Source organism: Colobus angolensis, unplaced genomic scaffold (genome assembly GCF_000951035.1).
Source record: "Colobus angolensis palliatus isolate OR3802 unplaced genomic scaffold, Cang.pa_1.0 Scaffold33, whole genome shotgun sequence".
Classification (NCBI taxonomy): Eukaryota; Metazoa; Chordata; class Mammalia; order Primates; family Cercopithecidae; genus Colobus; species Colobus angolensis.
Window position 1 is genome coordinate 7,345,971 of NW_012116599.1, and position 16,791 is coordinate 7,362,761.

Consider the following 16,791-nt stretch of genomic DNA (forward strand, 5'->3'; position numbering starts at 1 on the left):
TGGTCTGGATCTCCTGACCTCATGATCTGCCCACCTTGGCCTCCCAAAGTGCTGGGATTACAGGCATGAGCCACCGCGCCCAGCCAAACCTAGGATTCTTGTAGAGATCTTAGGCTCACGTAATTCTCTTGACTCATGCTTGCCACTATTGCCTTAATGCTTATCTCATAATGAGGTCATATTACTTAGCATGCTTGACATTTAATTTCTGAATTCCAGTCTTTGGTGAGCCAAATCATATGCAAGTTTCTAGGATACTACTGAATAGCAGGTAGGTGTTTCAATAACAGCATTATCAGATAGGAAAAAATCATTCCACTGAGTCATTCCCGTGCTAACTTTATCCCTTCTGCATATAGAGCAGTTTTGTTTTGCCTCCCAATCCTCTAATTTTCACCCTCCCACTTTCTTTTGAATAACGTATAGGTCAGGGGCATTGTCTTGCTGCTATCTACTGAATTATCCCTCTCCCTACCTACATTCCCAAAGGCTAAATGTGCATGCCAGTAACATGGCTAACCAAACATGGGACATTCCTTTTCATCTTGGTCACATTTATTAATTCATAAGCTCTTTGCTTTGGGAAGAGTGGGTGTTGACTATGTACTTTTCAGCTGACTCAGTTGTGACAATTTTTGTATTTCGTTTATTGTGTGAAGTCCATAGTTCTTTGACCAGGAGAAGGAATTAAGTCAACATTAACTAATCTAGTTAACATTCTAAGCACTTTAAGGATTTCTGTTGATTGAATATATAATCTAAGTAAAGAATACTAGTATCGTTTGAAGCATGCCCTTTTAATGTATTAAAGAATTTGAGGAATAGAAGCTTCTTACCTAAGTGTTTTGGGAATTAGATTTGTTGAATAATGCACAATCAAGGGAAAATCAAGATTATTAAGATACTACGGGAAACAATCACTGAAGAAAAGCATGTATTTCTGGCAGCATCTTTGTTTATTTTAATTTTTAATTTTTATGTTTGAGACACAGTTTTGCTCTGTTACCCAGGCTGGAATACAGTGGCACAAGCTTGGCTTACTGCAACCTCTGCCTCTGTCTCCCGAGTAGCTGAGATTACAGCCATGTGCCATCATACTCAACTAATTTTAGTATTTTAAGTAGATATGTGGTTTTACCATGTTGGCCAGGCTGGTCTCGAACTCCTGACCTCAAGTGATGGCCTCCGAAAGTGTTGGGATTATAGGCGTGAGCCACTGCTTCCAGACTCTTTGTTTTCTGTTTTTATTCTTCATGATACATATCACAGCCTTTTGCTCATATTGGAGCTCACTAATCATGAGAGGGATGAACATATTGCCTAGATCAAACTTCCACAACGTTTTTGGCACCGGGGACTGGTTTCGTGGAAGACAATTTTTCCACAGACCAGGGGGATGGTTTCAGGATGAAACTGTTCCACCTGAGATCATCAGGCATTAGTTCGATTCATTTGAAGAGTGTGCAACCTGGATCCCTGTATTCACAGTTCACAATAGGGTTCGTGCTGCTATGGGAGTCTAATGCTGCTGCTGATCTGATAGGAGGCTGAACGAGCTCAGGTGGTAATGCTCGCTCGCCCGCCACTCACCTCCTGCTGTGTGGCCCGGGTTCTAACAGGCCACAGACTGGTACTGGTCCAGGGCCCAGTGGGGTGGGGGGACCCCTGGCCTAGAGGTTTTGTCACAGTGAAGCAGTCAAATGTACATGTTTAAATTTTGTACTTTATTTTCTAGATCCATTTGTACAGCATCCCAAAGAATTTTTAGTAGTCAGCTTAAAGATTTTGAACTTTTTACTTTATTACAAACAAATAGTGAATAAAGAAAGCAGACTTTTGTTAACTTATCTGCTAAAATGTTAAAAATGCATTTCCTTGGGGTATTAGATCATACTCTGTGTACTGCCAGGTGCTAATTCTTTCCAACCTTTCTCTGAGTTACAGATTATTATTATATTGCTTATTCATTGTGTACATCATTTATTTATGCAAGCATTTATGTCCTCAATAATTAACAGCACATATTAAATATCCTCATATATAATGCAAAAAATCTAAAATTATAGTACAGAATGAAACACTCCCTTGATGATAATGGCATCTTGCACTGATACAGACTTTGTACGTTTACAGTATGTATCTTTCTTGAATTTTCAAATAGCTTTGTAGCGATCTTGATCTTCAAGGATTTATATTCTGATAATGCTGATCAACTGGGCATGGTGGTGCATGCCTTTAATCCCAGCACTTTGAGAGGCTGAGGCAGGAGGATGGCTTGAGCCCAGGAGTTGAAGACCAGCCTGAGAAACTTAGTGAAATCTTGTTTCTACAAAAAATTAAAAAATCAGCTGGGCATAGCGGCATGTGCCTGTAGTCCTAGCTACTCAAGAAGATGTGGCAGGAGAATGGCATGGGTCCCCAGGAGTTCGAGGCTACGGTGAGTGTTGACTGTACCACTGCACTGCAGCCTGGGTAACAGAGCAAGACTCAGACTCTAACAAAATGAAAAAGAAAAGATGTCGACCCCTATCATTTTTTCTATTTTGTTATTTTTCTCTTACTTTTTAAATTTAAATTTATTTGTTTATTTATTTTTTATTTATTTATTTATTTTTGCCTAGGCTGGAGTGTAATGGCACAATCTCAGCTCATTCAACGTCTGCCTCCTGGGTTCAAACGATTCTCGTGCCTCAGTTTCCCAAGTTGCTGGGATTACAGGCATGCCACCACACCTGGCTAATTTTTTCCATTTTTAGTACAGACAGGGTTTCACCATGTTGGCCAGGCTTGCCTTGGACTCCTGGCCTCAAGTGATCTGTCCGCCTTGGCCTCCCAAAGTGCTGGAATTACAGACATGAGCCACCATGCCTGGCTTCTCTTACTTTAATAAAATATTTGTGTATAGCCAAATAATGGAAAATGCATCAAGGAATAGCTAAGATCAGCCTCATCCCCCTGAAGATGCGATCATGACTTGAAAGGAGCCACCTGACACGTTAGAGTGCCTGTGTCTTCAAGCTGCTTATGTTGAATATTATCAGTCTTTGTGATCTTTGCTAATTTGATGGGTAAAACTTATGTCTATTCTGTTTTGTATCTTTTCTTAATAATGAAGTTAGGGACTTTTTGTTTTGGTTTATTGATCATTTTCTGTCTTTGTAAATTGACTGCTCCTGACTTTTGTCCAATTTTCTTTTTAAAAATCATTTTTGGAGTTCTTTATATTAAGTTCTTAAAGCTTTGTGTTTATGGTTCAAACTTTGCTGATTACAATTTCCTTTAACTTTGTGGCATCTTTTATCGTACAGAAGCTTACAATTTATTTTAGACAAATTGGTCAATTTTTTCTTTTATAGCTATTGTATTTCATGTACTTACAAAGTACTAAGAGACAAATACATTGTATTATCTAGAATATTTTATATTTTATTTTTAATATTAAAATTTGTAATCAACCTGGAATGTTTTTGTACATTGTATGTGGCAGAAATCTATTTTATTAAGTTTTCAAAAAATCTAACTATTATATCATTTATTGAGCAATACATTCTTTCTCTATTAATTTGAAATATTATCACATCATTTATTGAACAATACCTTCTTTCTCTATTAACTTGAAATATTACCTTCATTTTATTTTTAAAATTTGATGCATAGATGATCAAAATTGATGATTATGCTGATCTAATTTTGTATCAAACCACACTTTATTTTTTTACAGTTCATTGTAATATCTGATAGAGTAAATTTTCACATTTCAAAAAGTAAAATCATTATAATTACATTAACTTCATAAATTTGACATCTTTACAGCATTGGGTTTTCTCATCCAGAAATGTGTCTCCTCATTTATCACAATTTTCTTTTATATTCAATAGTACATTTAGGACTTGCACATTTCTTGTTAATTCTATGTTTAGATATTCAGTAATTTTCTTTGCAATTATAAATGTGATCTTGTCATTAACTGTATCTTCAATGGATACAGTATCTCTTTCTTATCTTCTTCCAGTCTTAGCTTTTTGTATTCTATTCATCTTTTGTAAGCACCTTAAATCTTTTTTATAACGTGGCACACAGTTAAGTTTAAAAATACTTCAACAATGCTGTAATGTCCATATTTTGCTGAAAAGTTTAATGTGACATGAACAGTCTTTTTTTTTTTTTCACTCTAAGGAAATAAGTACTGGTTGACTCTCCACAGAAACTTTCTTTTTTTCTTTGTAAGTTTGCTTTTAAGAGTAGAGTTTGGTTTCAGGTCTTTAGTACAAAGGAACTACTTCTTGGGGGGAAAAAAACCAAAACAAAATTATGCCAAACTATCCTCTAAGTAGCATTTGCTTGCTGTGTTGTAGTGTTCTGGACAGTTTCTTGAGTCATTATAAGCATTTTGAATTACTTTTCCGTTCTAAAATCTTGCAGTTCATTATGCAACAGCTGCTTGGATTTCCTGTTTAGGTTTCAGCACATCCGTCCAGCAAGACAGGGTTGAGAAACATTCCTTCCGAGAGATCATAGCTGTGCAGCTGAGTGGGTAGTGATGTCCGACCCTGAGGTAGAAACTCCAGAGGAGAAGCAGTGTGGAAGGAGAAGATCCTGAACTCTTTGAGGTGGTAGGGAGACATCTATGTATCTGGAACTCAGAGGAGATATACACTGGAGATTTGCGATTAATAGTTAGCATGTTGATGGTAATTAAAGTCATGGTACCGATGAATTTATATAGGGAAAGAATGTAAGGTGAGAAGAGAAGAATCTGTAGACCTGAAGTTTAAAGATGCTTAGTGTTTAAAGGTCAGGCAAAAGAGGACAAAGGAGAATAAAAAATAACAAAGTGATTGGAAAAAGAGAAAGAAGAGATTTTATAAAAAGCTTAAAGAGGGTATATTTGAGGAAGGAGGATATATTGTTTATAGTATTGATTATTTCTGAAAGGCCACATGTTATAAGGACAGAGAATGTCAAATGCATTAAGCAATTTGAGGACGGTCTTCCTGTCATCTACCAGTTAGTTCAGGTATTCCACAAGTACTGCTAGAGCATTTTGAAAGATCATGAAGACACTGGATAAGGGCAGGCACTTTTGATAGAGAAATGGAATCCAGAGAGGAATCTGAGTGTGTTGCTTGTACTTGAACCTAAACAAAAATCACAGGCCTGCTGTGCTTAAATCATGACTTGCCCTGAGAAGGATCTTTTTGGGAATATAGGAAAGCATAGGACATGGATATGCTTCCTTCTTCAAAGATGTTACAATCTCACTGGAAAGAGGAGGCATAAATGCAATTTAAGTAATACAAGGTGACCCTGTAGGATATGCCCCAAGGTAGCATTTGATTAATAGCTAGAAAATAAGCACTGTTCATTAAGACTTTATTCCAGGTGCTTCATATACCTCTTATTTAATCTCAACCAGCAAACTGTAGGTTCATAGATGAGAAAATTGACATTTGCTAGATCATGACATAAGTAAGGGGTTGAGGATCTATCTGATGCCAAGTATACACTTTTCAACTCTGCCACGTTCTTTTTCTTTTCTTTTTCTTTTTTCTTTTTTTTTTTTGGGGGGACAGTTTCACTCTGTCACCCAGGCTGGAGTGCAGTGGTGTGATCTTGGCTCACTGAAACCTCCGCCTCCTGGGTTCAAGCGATCCTCCTTCCTCAGGCTCCCAAGTAGCTGGGATTGCGGGCGCCTGCCATCGTGCCCAGCTAATTTCTGTATTTTTATTAGAGAAGGGGTTTCAGCATGTTGGCCAGGCTGGTCTCAAACTCCTGACCTCAAGTGCTCTGCCCTCTTAGACTCCCAAAGTGCTAGGATTACAGGTGTGAGCCACTGCACCTGGCCTCTGCCACATTCTTTCTTAATGGCTCAGTGCTTTTGAAAAGTAGAGTGTTTTGGCAACATTTCCTATTTTCCCTTGATCTGAAATACTGCTGGAATTATATCTGTTATACCAAACTATGGTCTATAGCTGTGATTCTTAAACTGTGGAGGACTCCTGGGTACCCTTGAACACTTTCAGCAGGGTCTCAAGGTCAAACTTATTTTTCCTAGTAACAATAAGATGTAACTTCCTTTTCTACACTGTGCTGACGTTGTGACTAATGGTGCAGAAGCAATGGAAGGTGAAACTGCTGGTGCCTTACTACAAATCAAGGTAGTGACACCAAACTCTAATGGTGGTCACTGTATTTATTCTTCAGTGACACACACTCACAATAGGAAAAAACAAAAGAAAAATCCCAACAGAACAACCTAGTTTTGCTTGAGGATTTCCTTGATGAAGCAGGGAAAATTATTAATGTAGCAAAATATTAACATGGGAGTGCATGTATTTTGAGTATTCCAGGTGAGCAAATAGAAAGTGCTAAGAAAGCACTTCTGCTCTAGTGTGAAGTCTGATAGTTGTTGATATGGTTAGGCTTTGTGTCTTCACCCAAATCTCATCTTGAATTATAATTCCCACAATCCCCACATGTCAAAGGAGGACCAGGTGGAGGTAATTGGATCAAGGGGTGGTTCGCCCATGCTGTTCTCATGATAGTGAGTGAGTTCTCACGAGATCTGATGGTTTTATAATTGTTTGATAGTTCCTCCTGCATTCATTCTCTTCCTGCCACCTTGTGAAGAAGGTGTCTTGCTTCCTCTTTTCCTTCCACCATGATTGTAAGTTTCCTGAGGCCTCACCAGCCATGAGGAACTGTGAGTCAATTAAACCTCTTTCTTTGATAAATTACCCAGTCTTGGGAAGTTCTTCATAGCAATATAGAAACAAACTAATACAGTTGTCTTAAGGAAAATATAGGTGGTCGCTTGAGTTCCGAGATGAGCCAACTTTTTTTCATTGAAAAGCATTTTTACTTGAAAGACTGACTGAGAAACAACACGGTTTTCAGACTCAGACTTTTGGTAGACATTTTCTTGAAAATGAAGAATGTGAGCCCACAACTTTCAAGCAAAAATATCAGCATTTCTTATTTATTTATTTATTTTTTAATTTTTATTTATTTTTATTTATTTTTTGAGGCAGAGTCTCGCTCTGTGCCCGGACTGGAGTGCAGTGGCCGGATCTCAGCTCACTGCAAGCTCCGCCTCCCAGGTTTACGGCATTCTCCTGCCTCAGCCTCCGGAGTAGCTGGGACTACAGGCGCCCGCCACCTCGCCCGGCTAGTTTTTGTATGTTTAGTAGAGCCTGTAATCCCAGCACTTTGGGAGGCCGAGACGGGGGGATCACGAGGTCAGGAGATCGAGACCATCCTGGCTAACACGGTGAAACCCCGTCTCTACTAAATATCAGCATTTCTTAATAGTGATATATTTTAGCTTTCAAGCAAAAAGTGTTAAGTTCAGAAAACTTTTGTTTACCACCATAATCTTGACAGCTTACCAACAGTAAGTTTTCTTATGATAAAAATTGGTAGTGAAAGTGGCAAATGTTACTTTCTGATATGGTGTGATGAAATATGTCAACAGTTATAAGATATGCACAACTTAGTAGATCAGTATTTTTCAAATGTTCGGTGCACGATTATGCATGGATCATGCATGAACGAAAGATCCATCGAAAGTGTGAAATGGACCAATGGGGTTTAATGCAAGTACATGGAAAAGTTCACTAATATGGTTTCAGATCCTATATCGCAACTAATTTTAAGAAGTTACCATTTGTTGAGTTTTAATATAATATCAAAAAATGTTCACAATGATATAAAAGGGCAATTATAATGCTCTTTCATTTTCAACCACGTATTAGTGTCTGAATACATTCTTTATACTTATACTTTTCTTAAATATATAAAATATTTAACAGCAGCTTGAATGCAGAAGCAGAGATGAGAATCCAGTGTCTTAAGCTCGATATTAGAGATTTGCAAAAGTATAAAACAGTGCTAGTCTTCTTACTCTTTTTCGGGTCATGAAAATTTAGTTATTTTTACAAAAATTTTATAAAAATAACATGCTGTGAATTATTGTTATTTTACTCAATACATATTCAAAAATTTCTCAATTTTAGTTTTTAGTAATGGAAAAAACCGAAAAACTCTTTGGTGTCCTAAATAATTGTTAAGAGTGTAAGGTGATCCTGAAGCCAGATTTTTGAGATGTACTAGTTTATATCCACAGACAGAGGTAGTAGAATAAAGTGATTGGGAGGCTCTGTCTAGTTTTTGTTAGCGCTGGGTTGTTCAGATGGAATATATTCTATGGATCCATCTTCAAGTTCACGGATTCTATTCTCTGTCATCTCTACTTTTGAACTCACTTAGCAAGTTTTTTTTCTTTATTTAAAATTAATTTATTTTTTTCTTATACTTTATGTTCTAGGGTGCATGTGCACAACGTGCAGGTTTGTTACATATGTATACATGTGCCATGTTGGTGTGCTGCACCCATTAACTCGTCATTTATAGTAGGTATATCTCCTAATGCTGTCCCTCCCCCCTCCCCCCACCCCTTAGCAAGTTTTTTATTTTTGTTATCATATTTTTCAGTTCTATAATCCTCATTTGGCTTAATAAACATTTTCTGGGATTTTCCATTTTTTCATTTGTTTCAAGTGAAATTGTAAATGATTGTTGAAGGATTTTTATAATATCTTCTTTAAAGTCCTTGTCAGATGATTCCAACCTCTGATTCATCTTGGTATTGGTGTTTGTTGATTGTCCTTGGTGTAATAGATGATTTTCAAAAAATTGGCATGGTGGTTCATGCCTGTAATCCTAGCACTTTGGGAGGCCGAGGCGGGCAGATCACCTGAGGTCGGGAATTCGAGACCAGCCTGACCAACATGGAGAAACCCTGTCTCTATTAAAAATACAAAATTAGCCGGGCATGGTGGTGGGCGCCTGTAATCCCAGCTACTAGGGAGGCTGAGGCAGGAGATTCGCTTGAACCTGGAAGGTGGAGGTTGCGGTGAGCCGAGATCGTGCCATTGCACTCCAGCCTGAGCAACAAGAGCAAAACTCCGTCTCAAAAAAAAAAAATTGTATCCTAGATATTTTGATTATTACAGGGATCCTTGATCCTGTCTAAACCTTCTAATTTGGCGAAATCTGCTTAGATTTGGCATATGTGTTCTTGGGCTACTTTTGCGGGCGTTAGTTCCAATGGTGTCGGTGTAGTTTCCTAGGCCCTTGCAACGTCACTGTCCTTTGTTTTTTCGGGTGCTGCTAAGGCTCCTGCTCAGTCACTGCGGGCGCCACCTGCAGGGAGCAGAAGGTACTTCCCTAGTAGGCCTGGGGTCACTGAGTGACCTTCGTGGTCACTTCTGGCCTGATTGTGCTGCTGGCTGGAAGACGGGGAGACGCAGAGCTTTGCTAAGGCTGCCTCAGTGCCTAGTTGTGGAGTGAGGTCGGAGACATCCGTGGATGTCACTGTTGCCCCTTTTGCAAGTGGAGAGGACCATCCACCAAAGGCCTGGCTGTGGAGCGGGGTCTGGGAGGTCCCAGGACTTTCTTGATGGGGCTGCAGCCAGATCCGACTGCCCGCTGGGGCCCAGCATGTGCAATGGGAACTGGACCAGCTCCAAGCTTCCACTACGGGATCAAACTGCTTGCAGAGGCCCCATTTGTGGGGCAGGGATTAGGGCCCTCTTGTCCTAGTTTTGGGGTGTGGGGTGTAGCGATAAAAAGAGAATCCAGGAATCTCACCACGTAGTCATTCCTCAAGCCCTGAAACCCATAGCCAGTCTACCTTCTTCCATTCGTCTTTCTATTATTTTATCATTGTCTATTGGACAATTTCAAGGGTATTTAGTTAAATTTAGAGGGAAGGATGGGGAAAAGTGTGTCTACATGATCTTGTTTTGGAACTAGATACCACTGCTTATGTTTTGTTAAAAAATTGAACATTTAAGGCCGGGCGCGGTGGCTCAAGCCTGTAATCCCAGCACTTTGGGAGGCCGAGACGGGCGGATCACGAGGTCAGGAGATCGAGACCATCCTGGCTAACACGGCGAAACCCCGTCTCTACTAAAAATACAAAAACTAGCCGGGCGAGGTGGCGGGCGCCTGTAGTCCCAGCTACTCGGGAGGCTGAGGCAGGAGAATGGCGTAAACCCGGAAGGCGGAGCTTGCAGTGAGCTGAGATCCGGCCACTGCACTCCAGCCCGGGAGAAAGAGCGAGAGACTCCGTCTCAAAAAAAAACATTTAAAACATACAAATGGAAAAAACTGTGGCAACGTAGGTTAACTTTTGACATAGGTGGTCATTGTAAGTGTTTTTATAACATGTTTGTTTATTTCTATAGGAATTATGTTGGAATATGAAAAACATGGAGAATTAAAGACGAAGTCAATAGATTTGCTTGATCTTGGTCCCAGGTAAGTTAGCTGTAGGATTCAACAAGTAAATGTGCACTGGGAAAGCCTTGACACAGAGTGATGTGTGGATGAGCTGCATAAACTGCAGATAATACATTGTTTTTAAAAAATTGTTCTTCTGTGGTGTATCAGTTTCTGTTTGTTTCAGGGAGTTGTACCTAAGGCTCTTGCTGAATGAAGAGGAAGTGGGAAAAGGGTCATCGCTCTTTTCTTTTCTTCTAAGGTCTTAAAAAAATAAACCTTTTAGTTTATAATTTTAGAGAGGCTGTGAAGGTAGAGTTTCCACACCCAGTTTCCCCTGATGTTAACATCTTAGATTAGTGAGGTACATTTATTAGGATTAATGAACCAGTGTGATACATAATTACTAGCTAAAGCCCACTTTATTCAGTTTTTCTTAGTTTTTCCCTAATTCCTTTCTTCTGTTCCAGGATTCCATCCAGAATCCCACATGACATTTAGCCATCATGTGTCCTTAAGCTTCCCTAAGCTGCGACCGCTTCTCAGACTTCCCTTATTTTTGCTGACCTTTACTTTCTTTCTTTCTTTCTTTCTTTTTGTTTTTTGAGATGGAGCTTCGTTCTCATTGCCCAGTCTGGAGTGCAGTGGCGTGATCTCGGCTCACTACATCCTCCGCCTCCTGAGTTCAAGCGATTCTCTGCGCCCAGCCAGTGACCTTTACATTTTTGAGAAGTACTTGTTACTGAGTTTTAAGAATGTTACTGAGCCTGTTATTTTCTTATTAAATACTTCTTCGAGCTGACTGCATATGTTCCTCCTCATTAATTGTCATGGAGCAGAACAAGAAGCCCTAATCTCTATTACTGAAGCTTGGTATGAACCCAGAGGAAACCCATGTAATGCCCAGAGTTCATTCTCTGTAGGAAATCTAATGCAAATAGCTGGGTGTGGTTGCTCACACTTGTAATTTCAGTACCTTAGGAAGCTGAGGCAGCAGGGTCACCTGAGGTCAGGAGTTCGAGACCAGCCTGGCCAACATGGGGAAACCTTGTCTCTACTAAAAATACAAAAATTAGCCAGGCATGGTGGTGCATGCCTGTAGTCCCAGCTCTTCAGGAGGCTGAGGGAGGAGAATCGCTTGAACCCAAGAGGCAGAGGTTGCAGTGAGCTGAGATCACGCCACTGTACTCCAACCCAGCACCTTGGGAGACCAAGGCAGGAGGATCACTTCAGGCTAGGAGTTTGAGACCAGCGCAGGCAACACAAAATGGCAAGACCCTATCTTTGTAAACAAACAAACAAACAAAAATCCTACTTCAAGAGAGAGTCAGACTAGTGATTATTCTGTGAGAGCCTAAGTTCAGATAAGGTGAAAATAATCTCAATGGGTGAAAATTGCAAAAGAAACAAAACAAAAATGTTGTGTTTTAGGTTTGTGGCCTGAGACTGTAAGCAAAAGGACCTGTCTGATATGGGCTACTCTGTAGTTTTATAATGAGTCCACTTGGCACCATAGCTGATGAGACAGGGGCTCTATCAATCCTGGAACTGCTGCCACTTGAGAGGTTTGGTGATTCTGGGAACACCTGTCTAGGGTGGGGATGGGGCATGGCTCAGAGGATGGTGGTCTATGTAGGGTCCAAGTCTTATTTCAGGTGCTTGGCACAAAAAAGGTAGTCAATTGATTTTTTTTTTTTTTTACAGTCAAAGAATAAACAGTGGCACAGATAGTGTCATTGAATACAACAGTCTTTGTTATTTTCAGGAACAACGAGGCCTAATATCAAACCCAACCTGTAATTTTTATAAATGGAACATGTTATTGATTTGCGTGATTATGCTAGCATGCAGAAAGTTTCTTTGTTAGACATTCGTTTATTTAGTCAGCAATTATGTACATGTACCTTCAACACGTATGTAAGAATCTAATCTGGGTTAGATTCTATAAGAGGCTATAAAGATATTAATCATAATCCCTAGACTTGATAGGCTTTTTGTCTAGTTTGAGAAACAACTTGTGCAGCATAGGATATCACACAAGTGGTACAGATAAGCTTCTGTATGAGAGAATAACCTCCAGCTAGACATTCCGCAAAACCACAGATTTTTATATTTTAAAAGTATGAATTATTAGGTGTTTTCAAAAAGGACTTGTGGGCTCTGACTCCAGGCACTCAACACTTTGAAGGGCTTCATATTAGCTATAGTCACTCAGTCGTGCTATGCTTTCCTGAGGAGATGTAAGGCGTTAGCCACTCATAAACATGACCTTTTGGTGATAGGAGAAAGTAAATAAATGTCTCAAAAAAGTATGAATTTTATTTCTAGTTTTTGCAAGAATCTGGAAGTATTGTGCCTGTAAAAACACTGGCACCGTAGATGACATGCTGGAAGTATTGCATGAAAATCCTAAAGGGTTGGAGTGTTTAGGTTATCTGGTTCATTTGGATCTTGCAAGGAAATCTGTTTTATACAAGTTATTGAAAACTTTTCAAAGGAGCATTTTTACCCTTTTAATTCTTATGAAATTAATTATCTTTTTGACGATGGAATATCTCAGGGTTTATCCAAGTCATTATTATGGACGGTCCCTGGTTCATTTTTGTTCAAAATATTCACTCTTACTCTAATAGATTAGGTTTCTTGAGAGCTGGGACCATATCTTTTACACACCCAGTGCTAAAGCAATAGTACCAACTCAATAAATGTCAATTGAATGAGCAGGTTCTAGCTCAGTGCCTTGCACAAAACTGGAGCTTAATGTTTGTTGATGGGGTGAAGAGGGGGATACTTATCAGGGGCCACATTCATGGGAAGTGGATACTGAGACAGAGGTGGGTGAGTCAAAGGTTTATTGGGCAGTGACACTTGTGACAGTCCAGGGCATGAAGCAGAAGCAGTATCAGGCAGGAGGAGCCATCTGACCTTGATAAAGGAGGCGGGACAACAGAATCTCTGCCAATCTGGAGGAGCTCAGGAGCAAAACTTGCCAGCTAGAGGAATGCCTCACAGGGAGAAACGGCCAGGCTCTTGCTCTGCCCCTGCTCAGCGGTGGACGGAGAGCCACAAGAGAACAGGCAGCCCTGGCCTGAAATGCCAAGGTGCAGCCTGAAAGAGCTGCAGCTAGAAGCTGTCAGGCAACAAGCTCCAACCCTGACGCTGGGCCTGAGTTCTTTCTTAAAGGTGGGGGAACCTGCATAGTGCATCTTCTAGACACGTGTGTGACAGGACTTGTGAAATGGCTCTATTTTGGATGCTTCATGGTGTATATACATTGAAACCTTTTTTGAACAAATATTATTCTGTACCAGCAACATTTTCAGAATTTCTGTGAATTATTTGAATGCTAGAGGAAATTTGAATCTATCTGTATATTTTTCAGACCAGTTATCTTTCAGGGAAATAATATTTTAGTCCATAATAAATATTAATATTAGTCTTATGATTCTTTAAATTTATGGATTAGGCATTTTTCTCTTTTCCTAAAAATATTTTAAATCAAATCATTCTGAACCTCAGTTTCTTCATCTCTAAAATAATTACGATAAAAGCATTACACTAGCAAATTGTTACAGGATTAAATAAGAGAACATGTGTAAAGTGAAAAGTATGATGCTGGGAACAGTCAATACATGTTCATTCAAAAGAGACAGGAAAGAAGGAAAAAGAGCTCCTGTTCAGAACTAGTACAGACTAGGCCTTCCTAGGTGTCTTCATTCGTTTTGTGCTGCTGTAACAAAAAAGACCTGAGACAGGATTATTTATTTCTCACAGTTCTGTCTGGGAAGTCCAAGATCAAGGCCCCCACAGGTTTGGCGTCTGGTGAGGGCAGCACTCTGCTTCCAGGATGGCATCTTGATGCTGTGTCTTCACATGGCAGAGGGCAGAAGGGCAAAAGGGATGAATTCTCTTTGTCAAACCTTGTTATCAGGGCATCCAATCCCATTCGGGAGGGCGCCACCATTGTGACTTAATTACCTATTCAGGCCCCACGTCTTAATGCTGTGACACTGGTGAACATGTTTCAGCATGAATTTTAAAGGGGACGCAAACATTCAAACCACGACACTAGGTGAGAACATTACACTCTTGGCACAGCCTCCATGAAACAAGCTTTAGCTTTGGAAAAATGTGTTTTAGAAATTCTAAGCTTCTTGCTTTCCTGCCATCATCTATTTACTGACTTATGTGATTCCCCCCCCCCAGCATCTCTTGTGAAAGATAATGATGTTTTTGACATTTTATAAGTGTGCTTCATGAAACAATACAATCAATTCTTCATGTAATAAAGATATATGCAAATTTTGACATAAAATAAAAGAAACTTTTTTTTGGGTGAATTTCAGTACTGATGTCAGTGCTTTAGTAGAAGAAATCCAGAAGGCAGAACCTCTAATCACAGCTTCACGAACAGAGCAAGTCAAACTTTTGATACAGAGGTTACAAGAGAAACTTGGCCAGCACAGCAATCATACATTCTATCTTTTTAAGGTAATGGATTTACAAAAACATCAGATAGAAGAATTTCAGTGAAATGATTGATACTTTATTTGTTTTTCTATCTCTAAAAATATTTTTTCCATGAAAAATGCATGTCAGTGATTGACTGTAGTGTCTCACATGTTTGCTAAGATTGTCCCAATAATTATTTGTTAAATGAACGAGTGAAATCCAAAACACTTATTTCTTGAGAGGTTAAATAAAGATATCAGCTCCTCACATAAGGATAAATTTAAAGGGTTATTATTATTAAGATAGTTTGAAGTTATGGAATAAGTAAAGCTTTTTTCTAGTTAAAGTAACATTAAGAAGTTGTGTTTTATGACAAATCAACATTTCATATTTTCTACTTTCATGTGAACTAAACCATATTTCAGTAAATTATTTATTTGTATGACATATAATTTTAATGTGATGTAAATATGCTTTTTAAATAGTTTTTTTGATGATTAAATATAGCAAATATAGTCATTTAGTACTTCAAGAAAAGCTTTTAATTTTCCTTTGTCATTATCTTAGAATTACCTCATATTATACTGCTTTTATCTTTTATGATTTAAATATAATTATGATAATAAAATATAATTATTAGTTACATAGTCACCTGATACAAAATATCCAGGCATTTGTTTCTGGAAGAGATGTTATAGTCTTGTAACATTTCTTTGTCCAGCAGGTGGCACTGTTTAATTTCAAATATGAGCTATATAACAAGCTTGTCTCATAATTTATTCTCCAAAGGGAATATTTTTGATAGTGAAAGTACATGCTATTAATAGTTACATTTTGGTAACAGACATAACTTGGACTGTCCCAGCCCAGCCAATCACTCTTAATAGACTGTCCAGTCTATGTATATGCGTTCAACAAATATTCATGTAACATTCACTGTGTGTTAGATGTTGTAGGGATTGAAAGATAAAGAAGACATATTCTGACTCTAAAGGAGCTTCAGGATTCATAAAGTAATAATACATTGTCAAATCTTTATTGAAACATATTTAGTGTATTGCCTATATACCCAGTCTATATATATGTACAAACCATGTGCCATATGTAAAAGAAAATGTTACCAATTAGTGCTATCAATAAGATACCACATAGCACTAATTGGTAACACTTAGTGGTATCAATAAGATGCCACACAGCACTGTCTAAAGGTAAATCTGATGTATAATTAAGACAAAATTGAATGTCTTCATTGGTTTGAAGTTATAACCAACAAATTAAATTTAATTTGGCTTGAGTCTAAAAAATGGTGTTTTCTTTCACTGAAGGTTCTCAAAGCACATATATTGCCACTGACTAATGTTGCACTTAACAAATCGGGCTCATGGTAAGATTCTCTTTTTATATCTAATTTTTAGCAATGAAACAAATTTCTGTGTTTATCAAAGATTCCAGTTTGCTAAGTACATAGTATATTCATTTTTCTGATTTCAGTACCCTCTCGGATATTGAGGAGAAATATAAGCCCTTTTTCCCACTATTCTAATCTGAGTTTTCTGTCATATTCATGCCATGGTGAATGGGAGGCATATTGGGTTCTCAGCAAATGTGGCTTGTGAAGAACTCAACTCAGGAATGAGTCGGGCAGGGTGGCCTCATATCTAACTTGATTGGCTGTGATCAGTCTATTCAGAGCAGGCATTTTCCATCTAGATCAGTGATTTGGGGTATGGTGAACAGCAGCTTCAAGTCTCTATTGAGAGCATGGCTGTGATCAGCTTGGGAGCTGACGTGCTAGGTAGCAGAGACGAGGGAGAAGCCTCCTCTTGACCTACAGACATAAAATAAACATAAAATAGACATGCAATAAGCAGTTTGCTAGGGCTTCCCTAATAAAGTAGCACAAACTGAGTGGCTTACACAACCAAAATTTATTGTGTCACAGTTATGGAGGTTAGAGTTCAGAGGTCAAGGTGTCGTCAGGGTCAGTTCCTTCTGAGGCCATGGGAAAGAAGCTGTTCCACAGTTCCTGTAGCTTCTGGTGGTTTGCTGGCCATC

At 38.8% G+C, this 16,791-nt stretch overlaps 1 protein-coding gene across 2 annotated transcripts in view; it reads left to right on the top strand.

Annotated features, from left to right (window-relative positions):
- DAW1 (dynein assembly factor with WDR repeat domains 1) overlaps window positions 1-16,791 on the top strand; it is a 58,861-nt gene that overhangs the window by 5,116 nt on the left and 36,954 nt on the right. The window contains exons 2-5 of one of the 2 annotated variants that reach the window (XM_011951951.1): window positions 220-271; window positions 10,251-10,323; window positions 14,631-14,775; window positions 16,062-16,120. In XM_011951951.1, coding sequence (XP_011807341.1) covers window positions 10,256-10,323; window positions 14,631-14,775; window positions 16,062-16,120 — 272 coding nt within the window. In that variant the 5' untranslated portion in view covers window positions 220-271; window positions 10,251-10,255. The remainder of the gene's footprint in view (window positions 1-219; window positions 272-10,250; window positions 10,324-14,630; window positions 14,776-16,061; window positions 16,121-16,791) is intronic. The other variant, XM_011951950.1, reaches the window with a different exon arrangement.